At 39.7% G+C, this 18651-nt stretch overlaps 2 protein-coding genes across 3 annotated transcripts in view; one reads left to right on the plus strand and one right to left on the minus strand.

Annotated features, from left to right (window-relative positions):
• Positions 1-29: 29 nt before the first annotated feature.
• On the minus strand, positions 30-3135 carry hypk (huntingtin interacting protein K). The gene is made up of 4 exons (XM_071489596.1): positions 2937-3135; positions 1790-1845; positions 1497-1548; positions 30-290 (listed from the first exon to the last, which is right to left on the minus strand). Exons 1-4 carry the CDS (start codon positions 3096-3098, stop codon positions 195-197), a joined length of 366 nt encoding a protein of 121 aa, XP_071345697.1. The 5' UTR covers positions 3099-3135; the 3' UTR covers positions 30-194.
• A 90-nt stretch (positions 3136-3225) lies between these two features.
• serinc4 (serine incorporator 4) overlaps positions 3226-18651 on the plus strand; it is a 30224-nt gene continuing 14798 nt past the window's right edge. Inside the window, exons 1-4 of one of the 2 annotated variants that reach the window (XM_071489592.1) lie at positions 3226-4597; positions 10497-10709; positions 15249-15416; positions 16759-16937. In XM_071489592.1, the coding sequence (XP_071345693.1) occupies positions 10590-10709; positions 15249-15416; positions 16759-16937 (467 nt within the window). In that variant the 5' untranslated portion in view covers positions 3226-4597; positions 10497-10589. Of the gene's footprint in view, positions 4598-10496; positions 10710-14164; positions 15417-16758; positions 16938-18651 lie in introns of those variants that run through there. The other variant, XM_071489591.1, reaches the window with a different exon arrangement.

Below are 18651 nucleotides of genomic sequence, written 5' to 3' on the forward strand. Positions count from 1 at the left end.
CAACAATTAAAACACAGGTGAAGAAGAGGCAGGCCAAACGTCAACTTTTATTTTTAAAAAAAAAGGATTTCTGTAAAGATTACACCGCAACAGTTTAACCACTGAGATCAGTTCAGCCTCACTGACTTGATGAGCCTTGGTTTCAAAAAAAAAAAAAAAAAAGTGAAGCAGTCCATTGTGTAAATGCAGTTAGTTCAGTTGGTGAGAGCCACCAGAGCCTCCACCACGTTCCCCATGTGTTCCCTCAGACTTCGCTCCGCCACAGCCCTGGAGATCTCCATCTCAGACATCTGCACAGCAACATCAACACAACGTGACAAATTACAGCCTGAACACTGACACAAAGTGATTATAAAAATGGACAGACCCGCAACTAACAAGTAGTTTGTGTAAAATACAAAGAGAGTGAACAATGCCAGTTTCCCAGGATGATTCCATCAGATTCCCAATCCAAAGATAATACATTTACTGTTCTAAAACTACCAGTAAATTCTCACAAAGCAGCTGGAAAAGGGGAGTGTCTTTGTTTAAAAAAACAACTTAAACCATTATGATTATTTTTCTGTTGATCAATTAATCACTGCAGCTCTAAAGGTGCATCAGTTTAAATTGTTAAAAATTAATATTCTTGCACATGATGGCATCTGATCCCAAGTGGGATGTGTAGCTGTATTCAAAGCAACCCTCACATTTAAGTTTTGATGTGTATCATGATACCGTATGTGGCCGAAAGTATATGGACATACCTGACACCCCAGTATGGGCTGTTATTCATGTCCTTCGTGTTAAGAGTGTAGGGAAATCTTAATGCTGCAGACAATCATATTTTACTCAGAAAAATCTCCATAAAGAAATTATTATTCCAGTTTGTTGCGGAAGAACTTGTTTAAAGTATGATGGCAAACCAGTAGGGACTATATGGTTTAGCAGGACCTAATAAATAAGTAATTAATAAAGTTAGTGATATAGAGGGATAAGGCACAGAAATTGATTAACCAATTAAAATGATTCTTTTCAAGTTCACGCAAATTCATGCTAAAATCTTTACCTAATCTAATCATCTGAGCTGCTGAGTTTTCTCACCACTATGGCAGCAGTAGTGAGTGTTTGCTGCTGGTCTGAGGGCTGACCAGCCTCCTGCAGCACAGTTCACTGTCACAATCACTCTATAAGTTTATAGGTTTGGTGCATCTGCCAACAGCCAAAAACCACATACAAAAAAACATAACTCATGTGACTTTCTGCAGCAGGACAGATGAAAAAATTTAATTCAGTCTTCTGAGGCCCTTTTTTTGAGGAACCTTTGAAAACCTGCTGATCCCTGCAGTCAGATTATAAAATGTTATGAAACACCTTCCTAGAAGAGCAACTGCTGTTGTAATAGCAGATTAATGCTCATGGGTTTAATGTGGTGTCCATATACTTCTGACCATGTAGTGGCTGTATCATCACCTGAATATACAAAAACATCCCAGATGACTGAGTGAAAAACTTACTATTAGTTCTACGTCCTCCTTCTTGATGGTGACTTTGGCCAACTCCTTTTCTCTGAAAGCACCAAAAACAAGACGACAGAGATTTAGTTTAAAGGTTCAGACTGAACATCGAGATGATGTGAGATTGAAAATCTACAGAAAATCCCTCAGATGTTATTTTCCTTCTCATAGTCACCTCCTGTGGGTTTGCTACGTGTGGTAGCTGTGAGTAACTACAGTACTGATGAATTACCCAGAGGAAGAAATGAGGAGCTGAAGCTGCCACGCTGTGAGAGGGTCAACACTGATCTTACCTTTCCTGTTTGGCTTTCTGTTCTCGTGACCTTCTGTCTCCGATCACTGACATAGCCTGAAAGAAGAAACACTGTTATGAAGACATTTTAATACTTATAATAATTATTCACTAAGTGCATGAATTAATTGCCATTCATCACATATGTGTTAGTACTTCCCAAATGTAAATAACAATTGCTTTAAGTATAAGAAATTAATAATTCAATGCAACCTGTACCTGTGTAGGCAGCATAGTATGGATGAATGGATAAACCAATTAAAAATTAAACAACTATTTTCAGGTTCAAATGTGAATTTTACACAAGTCAGAGGTTTGAAACAACACAACACCCTGTTTTACTAATATCACCCCATTAAAAAAATGTTTTTAACTAATTTAACTCCCAGTTGCATTTACAAATTATCTTTGTCAATGGGATTTTTGAGTTTTAAGCTGTGATGGCATTTTTTCAACAAAACTGAAATCAATGGTTTTTAAAGACTTTTCAAGATCTGCAGTGCAGGTAAATTTATCTAAAAGCCTTCATCTGCCAATGAAGCAGTTTATCATTTATCATTATCAGTTAATGTTTTTCTTCTTATCTTATTTGTCTGGTTGACATATGTTCAAGTGTGTGCTTGTGATATTCTGATGATGAGGAATTTATTGTGTTTGTTGATATATAAACATTAAAAATATACCTATACAACTTGATATTCAGTAATATTACTCAGAACAACTTAAATATAATTCATTGGAAAACAGCCCTGATTACTTTCTGTTGTTGCCTACACCATACAGTTTAACTGTAATACTGTTTTTATATTTATTTCATGCTGTTTACTGTTGTTTAAAGTGTTTACGTGTATTAGTAATAGGATTATTTGTACATAATATTGTCCCTGTCGATCTGTACTGAAATATTTTGTATTAATACAGTTAAAGCTAAGTTTAGCTAGTTTTTCAGCCTGTGAGCTAATCGTTCACCACACAACAACCAAACAAACGCTAACTGATAAATAAAAGTAAGAGAAGTGTATAAATAAGACAACGCAGGTACAGCTGAACGTCTCTCTGGACATGGGCCGGTGTCAGGGATGATGTGCGGACAGTGAAGGCAGCGGCGGCCGCATGTTTCCGGGCTAACGTTAGCCCGCAGCTCTCACCGTTTCCAGGTCGGAGCTGGAGATTTCCTTCTCCTCCGCGTAGTCCGTGACTCTCTCCAGGTCCGCGGCTCCGCTGTCATGTTTCCGAGGCTTTTCCGCCGGTTTCCCGGTGCAGTTTTCCTCGGCTTCCAGGTCCAAATCGACGTCTCCCTCTGCCGCCATGTTGACTCCAGTGAGGCCGGAACAAAGAGGACGGTTCCTCCAAGTGTCGGACGGAAAACGGGGTAGTACCGGATGTGAAGGTAAAGAAATTACCATACCCGTAATTAAAGATATATATTTATGGATATTTATATCACAATGAAATATGATTCTGTCTGTGATGGAATAGCACTTATTATATTTACTCAGCTACAGAGCTTAAGTATAATTTTTGAGGTATTAACTTTGTTTGTTTCCATTTTATGCAACTTTATTTGTTCCACTGACAGTTATTCACTTGAGATTTTTTTTTTTTCCAGAAAACTTCTCAGATAGAATAGAAATAATAATCTCATTAATTCAATAAAATAGAGCTGAAAACTCCAGGTGTTCTGTGTGTCATTCAGTTTGTGGTAATTTGATTATATATAACTTTATTTACAATCTGCACTACTTGACCACGATATGAAATGACAGAATAAATGTGTTGACACATGTTTCCTCTACAAGACAGGGTCACAACACAAGGCAATAATGCAAAATCCCTGACAAACTAGCAAATAACAAAATTATCAGAAACCAATTGACACTGACACTGGCTCTGGGGCAGTGACTGCTTTGCTCAATCCAGCCTTGTGTATCTTGGACAACTTTAAAAACAGACACAGGAAGGTTCATTTTCCCAGTCAGGAGTCATTGTCACGTTTCTCTCCATATTTTTCTTTACTGTATCTTCAGACTTACATAACACCTTTCAGAGCAAATCCAGCTAATACTTTAAAATCCAACACAGACAGTGGGGCATGAGGTATTTCCTGGAGATGAGGGTGCAAATCTTTGCAAATTAGAATCAAATCAAACCACAAACTGAACATTATTTCAGGTCTATACACTGAGCATTTTGTTCATTTATTGTCAGTTGAGGGAATGACTCAGCGCCTTAATCCAAATAGATCAAGTATTACTCAGCAGGTTTAAGACAATGTATTAATATGTATGATTAAATGATTTATCTACCATTTTGTTATTGACTGAGAGAAGCTTAGAAAACAAAAAGATAAGACCTGGATTATTTGGACTTTTAACTGTACGGATTACTAAATCACTCTGTGTTCCTCCTCGTTCTATTCCTGTCTGTTATAAGAGGTTTAATGCAAGTAGCCCTTCAACCACTGTAACAGATTTCCTCTATCTCCAGATTTTTCCAACCCTTTCGTGTGCTTGAGCTTTTTCAATCCACCTACTATAATCAGATTAAAGGAAAGAGAAACCTGCCCGTGCCGTCAGCCCTGATCAGACTGAAGACCACTTCAGATCTCTCAGGTGTCGGTGGTGTTGTCCTTAAGGAGATGTGCGTGGTCGTGAGTGGCCGGAGGAATGGGGGTGAGGCCGGAGGGACATGGCTGTCGTCACACCAACCCCTTCATCCTGCTCTATGACTGATGGTTGTCTGACTGTGTGGAGCTCTCATCGCCTCAGGCCTCAGGGACGTGATGTCAGGACACTGGCTTCGGCCTCAGGTGAGATCCTGCAGGAAGCGACAGTTGTTTTCTGATGAAGGTACAAGGTGATGATGATAAATACACAATGGTAATGTCACAAAAATGTCAAGTCAGGTTTATCTGTGTGTTAGTTCAAGGTAACATTAGCATACAAGTGTAGATAAGGTAACACTAGAGTTACAATGAATCAGCACACACACGCATAAAATTACAACTGACAGTAAGATAGTTGTCCAGCTGCACACACTGTCTAGTTATAGGCCTGAGAATACAAACAGGTTTTAAGTTTTCTTTTAAATGTGGAAACAGTAGCGTCTGATTTCATGTCAGTTTGTTCCAGAGAACAAGGTCAAAGTAACTAAAAGCTTCTGCTGAGGACCTGGATCTCAGTCTGGGTACAGTTAAAAGACAACTACCAGGTCTCTATGGAACAGGTCAGTGATATACTGGGGAGGCAAGCTATTACGAGCTTTATAAGAACCAGTGAAAATTCAGAGTTAGCTCATGTTTGTGCTGGTTTTTATGTTGGTGTTTGTGTGTCCATGTAAGGACTCTGGCTGGTTGCTGTTTTCTCGATGAGCTGCAGCTTTGACGTTGAGGATTACAACTGTAAATGGTTAATGGAATTCACTCATATAGCTCTTTTCTAGTCTTAGAGACCACTCAAAGTGCTTCACAATACATGCCACAGTAATACATTCACACACACATACATTCATCACACCCTTACACTGATGGAACAGCTGTCAGGGGCAATTTGGAGTTCAGTATCTTTCTGAATGACACATAGACACACAGACTGGAGGAGCCAGGGATTGAACCACTGATTAGTGGATGACCCGCTCTATCTCCTGAGCCACAATCACCCCTTTTCTTTAAGTTGTGACCTTTCATTGTAAAATACTGGATACTTTTCACTCTCCAGGCCTCTTCAATTAACACAAATCCAAGAAAGAAAAAACACTCTTTGGGTTGAATAGTTCTCAACTCATGGACACACTGGGGGACCAAAACCTGTGATGAGGGGTCACAATGCTCATTGGTTCATTTTAAGTTAACGTTTTGGAACAACTGTTTTAAGATAATTGTATTTCGTAGCATCAAGAGTTCCCATAAATGGAATAATCATGTCTCAAACCCAAAGCATGAAAAAGTACACAAAATACAGTATGTAGACAGTGGTGTCCACATACTTTTGGCCATGTAGTGTAAAATCAGACAATAACCAGCCAATAGATACAAAAAAAAAATTGTAACCAAAATGTTAAACATCAGGTTTGATGTCAGATCAATAAAAAATGAGCCTCTTTCCATGTTCCACCAAACTTCAGCCAAGTTTTCAGCCATCTGTCAATTTAAGAATGTGGTGCAGGTGAAATCTTCCTGGACTCTATTAATAATCTCTTCTACTATGAGAACTATGTGAGGAGGTTGTGCACCCAGTTGTGCCACAGCTCCGTATGAATGGGTACATTGTGTTTCTATGGGAAGGAGAAATCTTATTGCTTGCAACTTTATATGACTCATCTAAAATTCCCAACTTTTTTATTTACATACATTGAAAACAGGTGAAGAACAATGTTGGTTAAATACTGTTACCCCCAGAGTTTTGCTCAAAATGAGTCCTTGATGATTAATGAATGGATCATTTTTCGTGTCCTTTTTTGTAAACAAGGCCTGGATTTCAGCCAACTGTTATTGCGCAAGCCTATTGAAACCATAGATTGAGCACTTTCGCTCAAGCGGAGATTTGCATCCGCTAATTTGCTTTTGTTTGTTCTCTTTGGCACTTCCTCCTCTCCCACAAGGCAGCAGCAATTATCTAAGAGTGAAAGGGGCCCCCAGGAATGCCGGGCCACGGCAGCCTGGACCGCTCAGAGCAACACGTGTTGATCACAGGGACTTAGTGCTGGTTTACACCCACTGATGTTGGAGGGAATAATCCACAGTTAGATTAAAGTTATTATGTGAAACAGTGATTGATTTTGAGCTCGTGGGGACGTTTTTGTTCCTGACTTCTGTATTTCAGTTTAAGAATATACGTTTTTAAAACTCTTTACTCTTGTCATATGACATTACATCATTAACAACTGAGTAATTCTAACATACATTATGAATATGCTATAGATATATATATATAAAAAGTGCAAAATACTAATGCTAAATGCTAATACTAAATGAAACTGATATGCATATTAGTTATATATGTGTGTGTATGAAATAACAGATCAACATACATGGGTCAATATAAGGGAACAATGAGCAGCCGTAAACAAAATAAGTAAAAATAAAACAAACAGAATAGATAAGATAACACATTTTGTTAGAAGTGGAGTGAAAAAATAATACAAATAAATGAATGACCAAATTTAAAAGTTTAAATTCAAGTGATCATCATCAATCATGTCATTTATATGATGATGATTATATCCTGTGATTTATATGTAACATCTTCATCTGAAAAGTAATCAGCTGTCAGACAAATGTAGGTGAGTTTAAAATTCAATGTCACCCCCTGAAATGTAGAGTAGAAGTAAACATCAGCATGAAGTAGAAATACTCCCAAATATTTCTTAGCAAATGTAGTTAAATTCCACCTCTTGTATTTGGTCATAAACCAGTGAAAGTATTGGAGAAAATGATGACGTTTGATTCATGACAAAGCCGCCAAAGTCACTGAGACGCATCCTCCCGGGACCATGAACGTCTGCACTGAACTTCATGGTCATCCATTGTACAGTAGTAGAGACATTTCAGATTGGACCGAAGTGTTGGACTCACTGACGTATCGATCCTTTGAGTCACGCTGCGATAATAATCTTATGTTAGGGGTGACGATGGCTCATGATGAAAATGTTTGATGCTTCAACCTGGCTTTACTTTTGAAACTTAGTTCTTCCTGTATAGGAGCAGAAGTTTATTAGGTCACGTCTGTTTCGATCCTCACTACAGACTCTTCTCCTGTGTAAATGTGGGACCTTGTTTTCCCAGACTTCAGACTAATAATCCTACAACTGCTGATTTGCTCGCAGGTTTTGAAAGAGTCCTCATTCACTGGGCTTGTAAGTCCAAGCCTCTTAGCTGTGTCTGACCCAAGCTAACCTCTTATTCAACCTCTTGTTTGTTACTCACTTCCTGGAAAGTGAATCTGTGTAGACTGTGGCTCCTCTGAAGAATTACAGGACAAGATTTTGGCACTGGCTGCTTTTTTCCATCATGCATGTAAAGAGGTCCAGTTAAAAAAAATCAAGTCATTCTACTGAAGCAGTTATGCTGCAGACAAACGTGACAGCAGATAATGTGACGTGAAGCGCTCCACCGAGGCTCCCTCTCCTGAATACCTGTTGATAGTTTAATCTATATACTTACAGAAACCATATACTGTCCATCTTTAGTTACATCTTAACAGACATGTTAACTTAAATAATGCTAATAACATCAGCCTAAATACATTTACTCAAGTACTGAGTTTAAGTAAAATTTTGACTTGTACTTTACTTGAGTATTTATATTTTATGTTAATTTAAACTTCTGCTCCACTACAGAGGAATGTTCTACATTTTACTTGCTTTAGTTACTAGTTATTTTGCTGATTCACAGTATAAACGCAAAACCAATCAACAAAAATTATGATGTATTGATATAGACTAAGTTACCATGCATCATATAAAGAAGTTAAAATTAGCTCCATCTTTACCAGCTGCAACATTAAAGTGAGGAACACATTAATGCCATGAACAATATGCCAGATTCCTTTAGTAGCCTTTTCTACAATATGTAATTCCTCACAACTTGAATAATGCATTGATTTCAATAATATAAGTAAAATTGCATTGTATCATAATTTGCGTCATAACAACAAAACATACTTTGTCTCTTAGTCAGTTTATCCCTCATCAACAGATTCTGTAAGCCCAGAGACTTATGGGTAATGTAGTTTTCTTATTTTTGTGAAAACTGCTCCAGGACACTATTAGCTCAGCCAAATTTAAAGAACTTCAACACACATACTGACAGTTTTTAGAGCATGGATTTCTGTTACGATGGTTTGAGCAGCTTTCTGACATTTAAAGTTTACGGTAGATTTACATGTTTGTAGTTTATGGTGTTTTGTGTCATCAGTGAGGACGTACCTTGTTTACTGGTGGACTGTTGTGAATCAGCTACAGGTCAGACTGAGACTGGTCCTTTATCACTGACTCTGCTGGAAACAGAACTTATTGAACTTGTGTGCAGGATGTGTGTTACCAGGTGAGATGCAGCACAGTGACAAACAGCTGTTTGCTCAGACGGCCTCTGGCTCAGTGCAGCCTGTCTCAGCCACTCAGAGACTGCAACAGGCTGCAGCTGCTATCGTCCCGACTGGGCGGGTGAAGGTCATCCTGACTGAGAGGGGGGGGCTAAACAACGACAGGATTATCCCGGCGCTCCGCCCTGCACACTAACCTAAATCTAATCTGACTCTCTCCTCGTGCACTCAGCGCTTTTTAACAGCTCACACACACACACACTCACTTTCGTTTCACTGCTGCTGTGCAACACTGAACACAACCTGAATATTTCTGCTGTCTGTCACTGACAGATCAGAGTCTTCCAGCTATTTTTTACACATCGATTCTGAGCAGCGTTAGGAAGTGAGTCAGTGTTTTCACAGACAGATGTCACAGAACATCTGTCCACCTCTGCTTTGAGTGTGCTGTCATCGCTGTGAGTTTGGATGGAGCTGACAGTAACTGCAAAGCAATGATTATCATAAAATTAAAAAACTGAGGAATCCTGAAAATTAATCTCAACAATTAACCTGGAGCTTCATTGTTGTTTTGTAAAATGATTCAACCTTAAAAGCCTAAAAAATGAAAAAGAATTTATCTGATATCTGAGCTTGTTCCTTTGACAAACCACTTTAACAAACCACTTTACTGATTTGTTAATTTATCTTTAGATAAAAACTGAAGGTGGAAACATCTTAGAGCAGCAGGAAACTTTGTCAACGTTAAATCATGTTGTTAAATAGCTAGAAATTTAGTTGCATTTATTTCCATACTAAGGTTTTAACATTTCCCAAAGACCAGATTTGTGGAAGATTGTGTATAAATATGATGAATTTCAAGTGAAAATGACCTGAAGGTTAAAATATGAACTGTAACTTTCCGCCCTTCATCTGTTTGTTACTAAGCTGAGAGCACATCGACTAATGCTCCCTGCCTTTGTTGATTCCATCACAGACAGCCCTGCGCTCAGTCCGTCCCCGTTCAGTGTTTCTGGGTCGTAATGCAGTCATGATAACTTGTTAGGATTATGGACGTGGCCTCTTTCTGTGGGTGAACACACAGACACACACTCGGATGAGGTCTGGGGGGTTAATAGTTGCAGCTGGAGGCTGTGAGGAGTCAGACATCAGCATCTAGAAATCACATGGGGGTAATTATTTAATTTTCTAAGTCTGGATTAAACACCAGTATCCCATTGTACTGTGGGGTTTGTGCAGCGCTGGGGGGGAAGGGAAGGGAAAGGAAGGACAGATGGAACTGACACATGGTCCCTGTCGACCTCCTCCTCCTCCTCCTCCTCCTCCTCCTCCTCTCCCCCTCCTCCCCTGTCTGCCTAATCTGACCGGGTAGGACGGGGGGAGGATGGGGGGAGGGCACCGGGCATTCTCCACCACCTCTCCCTCTTTTCTGGCAGCACCCAACACAGCCGCAGAGCCAAAGCACACAGGAAGGATATGGGCAAAAAAACAACTTATTCCCCTGCGAGGCTGGACTGGGAGAATCTGAAGTGGCGCTCATGCTGAGGCTCTCGGCTGCAGGGAGCCCAGCTGGACTAGATTTACTGCTAATCCAGCATAAGGAGAGAGTAGGGACAACCTGCTGGATTGAGCGCTGTGGGTTTACTTTTTATTTCCATCTCCTAACAGGCCTGTTAGATGTCGTGTTCTCGCCTCTGTGAGGATGTGAGGATGCCATCTTTGCAGGTCATCTGAGAGAAAACCTGTTTGTGCTGGAAGTTCATGGCCAAATGTAGAGTCGTGGTGGCCGAGGAAAAGCAGTTTAGAGGCACGATGTCAGCCACTCAGGGGATGAACCGCAGCGGCATCTACAACTACTTCCTCAACATGGTGGCCTATCAGGTGAGAGCTGATGAGCAGCAGCACAGGAGGCAGTGACTGCAGCTGCAGAAGTACACAGGGTTCTTATTTAAGTAATAGTAACAATACTACACTGTAAAAGTAAAAGTACATGCTGCTTTCAGAATAGTGAACAGAAGTATTATCAGAAAAATTTACCCTAAGTATCAAAGGTTAAAGTACTTCTCATGCAGAATGCTGCCTGCATATTTTATTATTGGACTGTTATCGACATGTCATAGTGATGCACCATATTTTATAAACTTATCATACATTTTATTAAATCGGAATCTGCAAAATAAAATAGTATAAAGTAGAATAAAATGAAGGTACTCAAGTAGTTTAAGTACCAGTTTTCATTTCAGCTGAAGGTTTGACAGCTTGGGTTAAAACAGCAGGAATTCACAGATGTATAATATTCACTTTCTTTGTTGAAGCTGTGTCAGAGTGGTGTTAAATCAGGAGGCTTTAGTTTGTGATGTTCCTCTTCTGAATCGTATTGTACCGTCAGGTTGAAAGATGCTGTCTTCAGGTGAGACGAGGGCAGCGCAACAAGTAAATGTCCCAAAGCTGCAAAGCAGAAAACCTAATGTCAGAATCTGTGATGCTTTCAGCTCTGAACAAAAAGAAAATCAACATCCAGGTTCTTGTTGCAAAGCAAAGTGACTCAGAAACGTAGATTTGTCACTGACGGTTATTTACAGCTGTTGATCAGGGAGCTGTTAGTCCAGTCAGAGTTACTTTAGTTCATGATCTAACTAGATCAAAGTGTGATGATTGAGAACTGATTAAATGAATTGATTACTTTACTTCTGTCCTATCATTGTTGCAAAGCGGGAAATCTCAATCCCGACTTTTCTCCCATGTGCTCCCTGAGTAGTGGAGCGAGTTACCAAACACCAGTTGTTCAGCTGATTCCTTCTGTCTCTACTAGAAAGAGAGACAGAGATCTCCAAAAGATCATTAAGCTCTTAGACACTACTTCACACACCCTTGAGCCTATTGAGACCCTTTTTCTGACAGACTTTAACTTGATCTACTTCATTTAGTTTGCTTACATCCTGACCTGAAAATCAAACTTGCATCATATCATTGTCTATGTGGATACCTGGAGTCAGATGCAAGACTCTGAGAAAAAGTCTCCACTACTTTGGTCCAGATTGAAACATCTCAAAAATTATTGGACAGGATGCATAACTGGATGTATATATGAAACTTAGTACATTCATGTTCCCCAGAGGATGAATCCTACTGACTCTGGTGAGGTGAGTTTCGATGGTATTTAGTTCAGACGTTCATGTTCCCCTCAGGATGAACTGAAAGAACTTTGGTAATCCTCTGAACTTTAATCTAGTGCCGTCATCTGGTCAAACTTTTCATGTCGACTCTTGTTACCAGGGGTCAGACTGTCATAAAACATGTCAGTGGTATTGTCACAAAAGTAAAACAAATAAATACAGAATATGTCACCTGGTCTCACCTCACCAGGTGACTTCTGGTCGCGCTCCTCTCAGTTGTCTTTAAAGCAGCTGAGTCAAGAGAACTGTGGGAAATGAAGGCAAATTCAATCTGCCATTTTCTTGTGGTTTACCACTTGTGACCACAGTGGCCACTGATCTGCAAAAGTTAGATATGTCAGTAGGGCCGGGTATCGAGCTGCAATATCGATATGGAATTGGTTTGATACAACCAAGGATCGAAAAATGTCACTTGAAACCAAATTAAAGTAGTGGGAGTAAATAGAAAGATATCAATAAAAAAGAGAAAAAAGTAGCGTTAATAATCAGTATTGAAGTCATGCAAATAAAGTAAAGTGAAAGCATGAACACAAAATAATTATCTTCTACACGTCTTGTGTAAATGCCCCAACAGGTAGTAAAAGTGACTAAAAGAAGCGTAAAGAGAAAAGTTCATATTATAAAGTTAGAACAGAGGTTACATTATTAAAAAAATAAATAATGTCCCTTCAGTCTGTTTTAATGCTGACACTCGAACTCATGTTTGAACCCAAATCAGTTTACTTACTCTTGAAATCAATAACATGATACATTTCATGAAAAGTGGCTGCTGTGTGTGATGACAGGTATATTTGGACACTGGTGCATTAGGAATGTGAATCATATCGGATTATCTCTCAGATTAGCTCCCTGGATACCTGGAACGATGCAGGAGGTCTCATAATCGTCTCCAAACAAACCAGGCGACGCCGTCCTGCTCTGGGTTGATGGGAAACACTGGAGGCTTCCTGCACAATGCTTGAATCCGGACTGTATCAGAATCACTAGGAGCTGAAACTGAAGGATGAGCCGCTCATTGATTAATCCTTCACATCAGGCCTAGCACACTGCTGTTTGACCTGGATATGATGTATAACCCACTGTGGTCCTGTATGATAAACATTAAACTAGGCCAGAGTGACGATCATAAACACATGGCTGTCTGGGAGCTGGCGCAGAGAAGGTTGTGCATTTTCCCTTTGATTTCTGAAGCACAACAGCATCAAGATTCAGCACAGAAACCGGTTTGTTGAATCTGCTAAATTTTATTTAACAAACAGAAAGTTTATAAATGGGAGATTCAGGCATTTTCAGGGTTTTAATTGAAAGTATGCATAATAAGTCATTTGTTTTAGGCAGGAAATATACTAATTATACAATATTTTTTAAGTCCTCCATGGTGAGTGAGAGCGGCAGTGGCCTCTGTGCCGAACAGCAACCTTAAAATAAATCTGCTGCTCTTGGTTAAGACAAACAACACAGTTAGAGTGCAGACAATAAATAATACAACTCTGTACAAGTCAAAAAAAGGAAAATGTAAAACAATATAAAAAATGTTCATCAATTATCCAAATTGTTGCAAAATAATTTTCAACAAATCAATTAATCATCTAATCATTTCAGCAGTAGAGTTGTTGGTCTCTGAGTTCCTGAGGAAATAATGAACCTGCCATTTAATCAGGGATCGATAGGGGCCCAACAGCAGATTTGTGCACCAGGAGCCTGGAGGAGGTTAATCCGGCCGTGGGCAGAGGAGAGGTCACAGGGTTTCATCTGTGCAGAGTGAATCTACAGCAAGTTTCACTTCATTTCTGATGAGAAGCTGAAAGGCCTGATGCAATGCAGCAGTATAGTTAAATATTTCTGATTGATAATGTTTGACCCTTGACAGATATTTTCCACAGGTGGAGACAAGATAAAAAAATAAGATAAAAAAAACAGGACACTCTGTCCCTTTAATCATGGTTCATCTGTTACACGATCAAATCATTTTTGAGCTACTGTACATGATTAAAGCTCTATTTTTATTCAGTCTTCCCTTCAATGAGAAGATGTTGGATAAGCTTCTCTGCATTATCCAACAGATTATGATCTGCACGTGATGAGTAAAAATATATCTGGATCCCCTGCATCCGTACAGTGTAGTACATGCGATTGTCCAAGAGTGATTCTTGCTTTGCATTTTATTGTATGAGACTAATTCTGGGAAGCTCACTGAGCATTTTCACAGAGAAACCACCACTGCCACACAGCTGAAACCACTTTTCCTGCACCACACATCGTGTTGTGACCCTGAAAACGCAGACAGACCTCCAGACTGTAATCTGCTGAGTTCGCCGAAGCATCAGACAGATGTGCACGCAGGTTTTGCCTCCTTAGATTTAGTTCAGGATCAGCGATGATGGGCTCACATCCAGTCGTCCACAGCCCCCGATTTGTCAGAATCAGAACCAGCCAGATGCTGCTGGACTTAATCTGCCACAACCACACTGCACTGCCAAACCCTCTGTCAGCGTCAGTGCAGGCGAGCTGATACTGTGACTCCCAAAAGACCTGACACATGCAGGGTTCCTGTGTCGTGATGGAGAGTCCAGTCTGCAAACTCAAACATGATTTAGTCTCTTCAGGTCCAGTGCAGGTCACTGGTCTCAGATTGTTTGTTTTTGAGTAACAGATTGTTACACAAAGAAAAAAGCAGAAATACTTACACAAACATGATTTCTCTGTAATCCTTCAGTAGGTTTCTATGAACTATTACTTTTTAATAAAATACTGTGGATACAGCTCAGTTCAAAATCCAAGAACAACTGCAGTTTCCAGTAACTGAGTAACTGGTCATTTTATTTCTGGAAGAGAGAAAAGGAAGAAAAAGGATGAAATAAAACATCTGCTATCCTTTGGTATTGACTGACAGCTGGAGGATTTTCATGTGTGTCCAGATGTGGAGGTAACATCTTACAATCATCATTCATTTTTCCTTTGTTTTCCTTCAGTTTTTTTCACTTTTTGCAACATGCATGCTACTTTTTTTTTTTTTAATGTGATGCATTTGCAAATAAAACAAAGATGTTGATTTTTCTGCTGTTTGCTTGTGGGATGTACAGTATTACAGTGTTTATATGTCATGTCAGCAGAGTGTGGATCACATTTAAAGGCAGAACATCCAACAGTGAAAACCCAGACCTCAACTCTTGTGTTTCGAGTGTGTTTTTGTGTTTGCTCTTGTTGTTTGGATGCTGAGCCGCCTCCGTCCTCTCCTCCTCAGATATGCTGCTGCTGTGGGCCGGCTCCCTGCTCGCTCTGCTGTGCCTTTTGTCCTCCGGTCAAATCCTCCACCAGCACGCGGGTCATGTACACCCTCTTCCACATCATGAGCTGTGCCGTCTCCTGCCTCATGCTGTCCCGAACCGTCTCTGAGCTCGTCAGGGAAAATGTGAGTGCTGGATCTTACTCTCCAAGGAACATTTACTTTATTTGTTTTGCACGAGCAGCTGTGACTAAAGGCCTGACGTAAAATTCACTGGAAAAAAAATTGGAAAGAAAACAATAAAAAGGGACCCAGACCCTGAGGATCACACAACAAAACATTTACTACGAAGAAATCAGCTGAGATATAACCAATAACCTCCTGCTACACAACTGGCAGCAGAACAGAGCTGTGTAGTGACCCTGAAAATGTTGATGTGACCTCAGAGTTCAGCTCTGCAGACCTTTATACCCTGAGAGGCTTTGTGATTGGCTGCAGGTCAACAGCCAATCAAAGGTGGAGGACGACAAACACCTGAAACGCATTAAATAGTTAACAGAGAAAATTCATTTCATTTAAGTCAGATGGCAAAAATAAATAAAATAAAATAAAATAAAAGCAGAATAAGATATTTGACGCCCAACATACTGTAAATTAAAAAGTAAATAATTGGATTGTTCATATTTACGTGTATTTTACTGTGGTAGCTGATCAAGTTGAACCTAGTTTTAACTAGTTTGTACACAGTTATTCTGTAAGATTATTATGTGTTTTTAATGTACATCTGAATCTTGTTACCAAAGCTACTGAAATGGAAATAATCAAGTAAAGTGGAAATACCTCAGACTTGGACTTAAGTCCAGTGCTGCTGTTAACAGCCAAATAAATGTGTGACTTTACTTTATAATCTGGAAATGTTTCACAATGTGCTTTAATCTAATATAAGACTTCAGACACTCATATTAAGTTCAGATCAACTGTTTTATTCTCACTCACAGTGAGGACCCAGCGTCTTCACTGCATCTGTGTTTAAATTCATTTTGTTACTTAAGTCAAATCAGCCTAAAGTTACGTGTAAAGCAGACGTCTGTTTTACTTCAGTCCTGTCGGGAGACGTCATTTTGTTATGTTTGTACACAATTGTGTTGTTGTACAATTTTGATCTTGTGTTAAACCAGAATCTGAATCTGGGGGTGTGTTGGGAGCAGATGTTTTAATTGCCAGTATGAACAGGAGGGATGGTGCCCACTGGTGCCTCCTAAAACAAACTCTTTGCTTTTTGACTTAAATTAAAAAAAAAAATCACTTAACCACTTAATTCTGTAGTAAAAGAAAAACAACAGGACATTTCCTTCTCCTTTAAATTCTGGTTTGGTGAACTGTGGTTTATAATGTTTGGCATCTTCTGAAATCTTCACCAAATCTTCACCCTAACACAAAAGATGAACTGTACTTGTGTGTGTGTGTGTGTGTGTGTGTGTGTGTGTGTGTGTGTGTGTGTGTGTGTGTGTGTGTGTGTGTGTTTCAGGTGCCTTTCTTCAACATGGTGTGTGACCAGGCGCATGGCGGAGGCCACTGTGAGATGCTGGTGGGCTACTCAGCGGTCTACAGGGTCTGCTTTGGTACTTCCTGTTTCTACCTGATGATGGCGATCTTCCTCATCGACGTGAAGTCCAGTCAGGACTTCAGGGCGCTCATACACAACGGGTCAGTGACGCAGAGTTCTCCTCCTCAACCCGAAACCAGGCACTGTGACCAAGTTTTTTAATCACATCACTAAATTAATTATTGATCTGGATGATACAAAACAATTAATACTGGTTTATCTCATCTGTGTTTGACCTTCAGATAAAACATGAACATGAACTGTTTAGTTTAAATGACATAAATTAAAACCTGACATCATAAAATTATTATCAACTTTCCACCAGTTTTATGGCCAAATTTATTACTTTTTTTAATGCTGCTTGCAGACAGGCAATGTGAAATAAGAGAATATAAACCTAAAATTCCTAAATTTACCACAAAAAATTAATCACAAAATCCTCGTGCATATTCTCTCAATCTTCCTGCCCTAGAAAATCCTGAGAGAAGCTTGGAAAGGAGAAAAGAAATCTACAAAATTTCTCTGAATTTACAATTAAGTTACAAAGACTTTTATATCATTTCCCTGAATGAGAATATTTAGACTGGACCTGATCACATCTGGATACTTCCCAACAGTGTGAAAGGAGAAAGTGGTCCCCTGCTCACCTGACCTGGCCTGCTGCTCTATTTAAAGCTCTTTGTTGTCACACTTTCCACAGCAGCGCTCGATTAGAGCGGTGACGTCGCTCGGATTAGGATTTGACAGACTGGATTGCTGCTCTTCTCTGGTATAAATCTATAAGTCTAATTGGTGCCACGGTGAAAGGTTGCAGGGTCTTTGGCAAAGGTTACAGCTTTCAGTGGTCTGCTGGGGGGGTCAGGGAGTGACCCTGTGCCCTGCTGAAGTCCTGGATGTCATTAAAGGCCAGACAGAGTGGCGTGGATTCTGTCCGGAGGGAGGCTGAGACAAAATTTGCTTTTACATCAGAGCAGTCGTCATGTGCAACAATTCTTTAATTTCAAAGCCACTCAGAAGACGAGAGGACGGAGTAAACGTAAAGTTCAGTAAAATAAAAATAACTATTACACAGACCCTCAGCCTGCTACACCTTTTACCTCTCTATGTATCTAAAACCTCACAAAAACCAGACAGAAACATGACGTGGTTCCAGCAGAGTCTGGGTCGCAGCTGTGCAGCACCACCCGCCTGATGGTGTCAAAAATAAGTTACAATTTGTTGCAACACTCAAAGTCAAACCAAAAAAAGATGATTTTAAACCAGACAGACCAGTGGTGGGAAAATACTGGCTCGTGGGCCAAGTCTGGCCCTCCAACTAAAACATTTGGCCTTTCAACAAAAACTTTTTTATACTATACATCAAAACGTTTGCAGAATTTCTCACAAATCCATTCTAGGTAAAAATGTATTTAACCGACTTGTTGCCTGTAGCAACAGATGAGGTGTCAAAGCAATAATAACAACAGTAGATTCATTCAACCATAAATAGAAGAGGTCACTGCTTATTGAGTGAGGATAACGCATCACTTAGTGCAACACAAAGGATACGTTTGTGTGTATGAGTCATTTACTGTAACTCACTCACTAGCTAATGGGAAAATGTCCTCTGACCTGGGACACAAACCTAGAACAACAACTGTGTGTTATTCTAAAAAGAAATATATATATAACATGAACATGAACACAAAACACTGACAACACACAGCACTTCAACTGACCCACAGGTGAACCTCACCGCTGACTCCTGGGAAATATAATAATGTTGCTTATTTACTTTACTCTTTTACCTTTTCACTCTGCATTTTTCTCAACCAT

The sequence above is a fragment of the Trachinotus anak genome, unplaced genomic scaffold (genome assembly GCF_046630095.1).
Source record: "Trachinotus anak isolate AG129_WGS33_773 ecotype Australia unplaced genomic scaffold, CSIRO_AGI_Tana_v1 ptg000011l, whole genome shotgun sequence".
In the NCBI taxonomy this organism is placed as follows: Eukaryota; Metazoa; Chordata; class Actinopteri; order Carangiformes; family Carangidae; genus Trachinotus; species Trachinotus anak.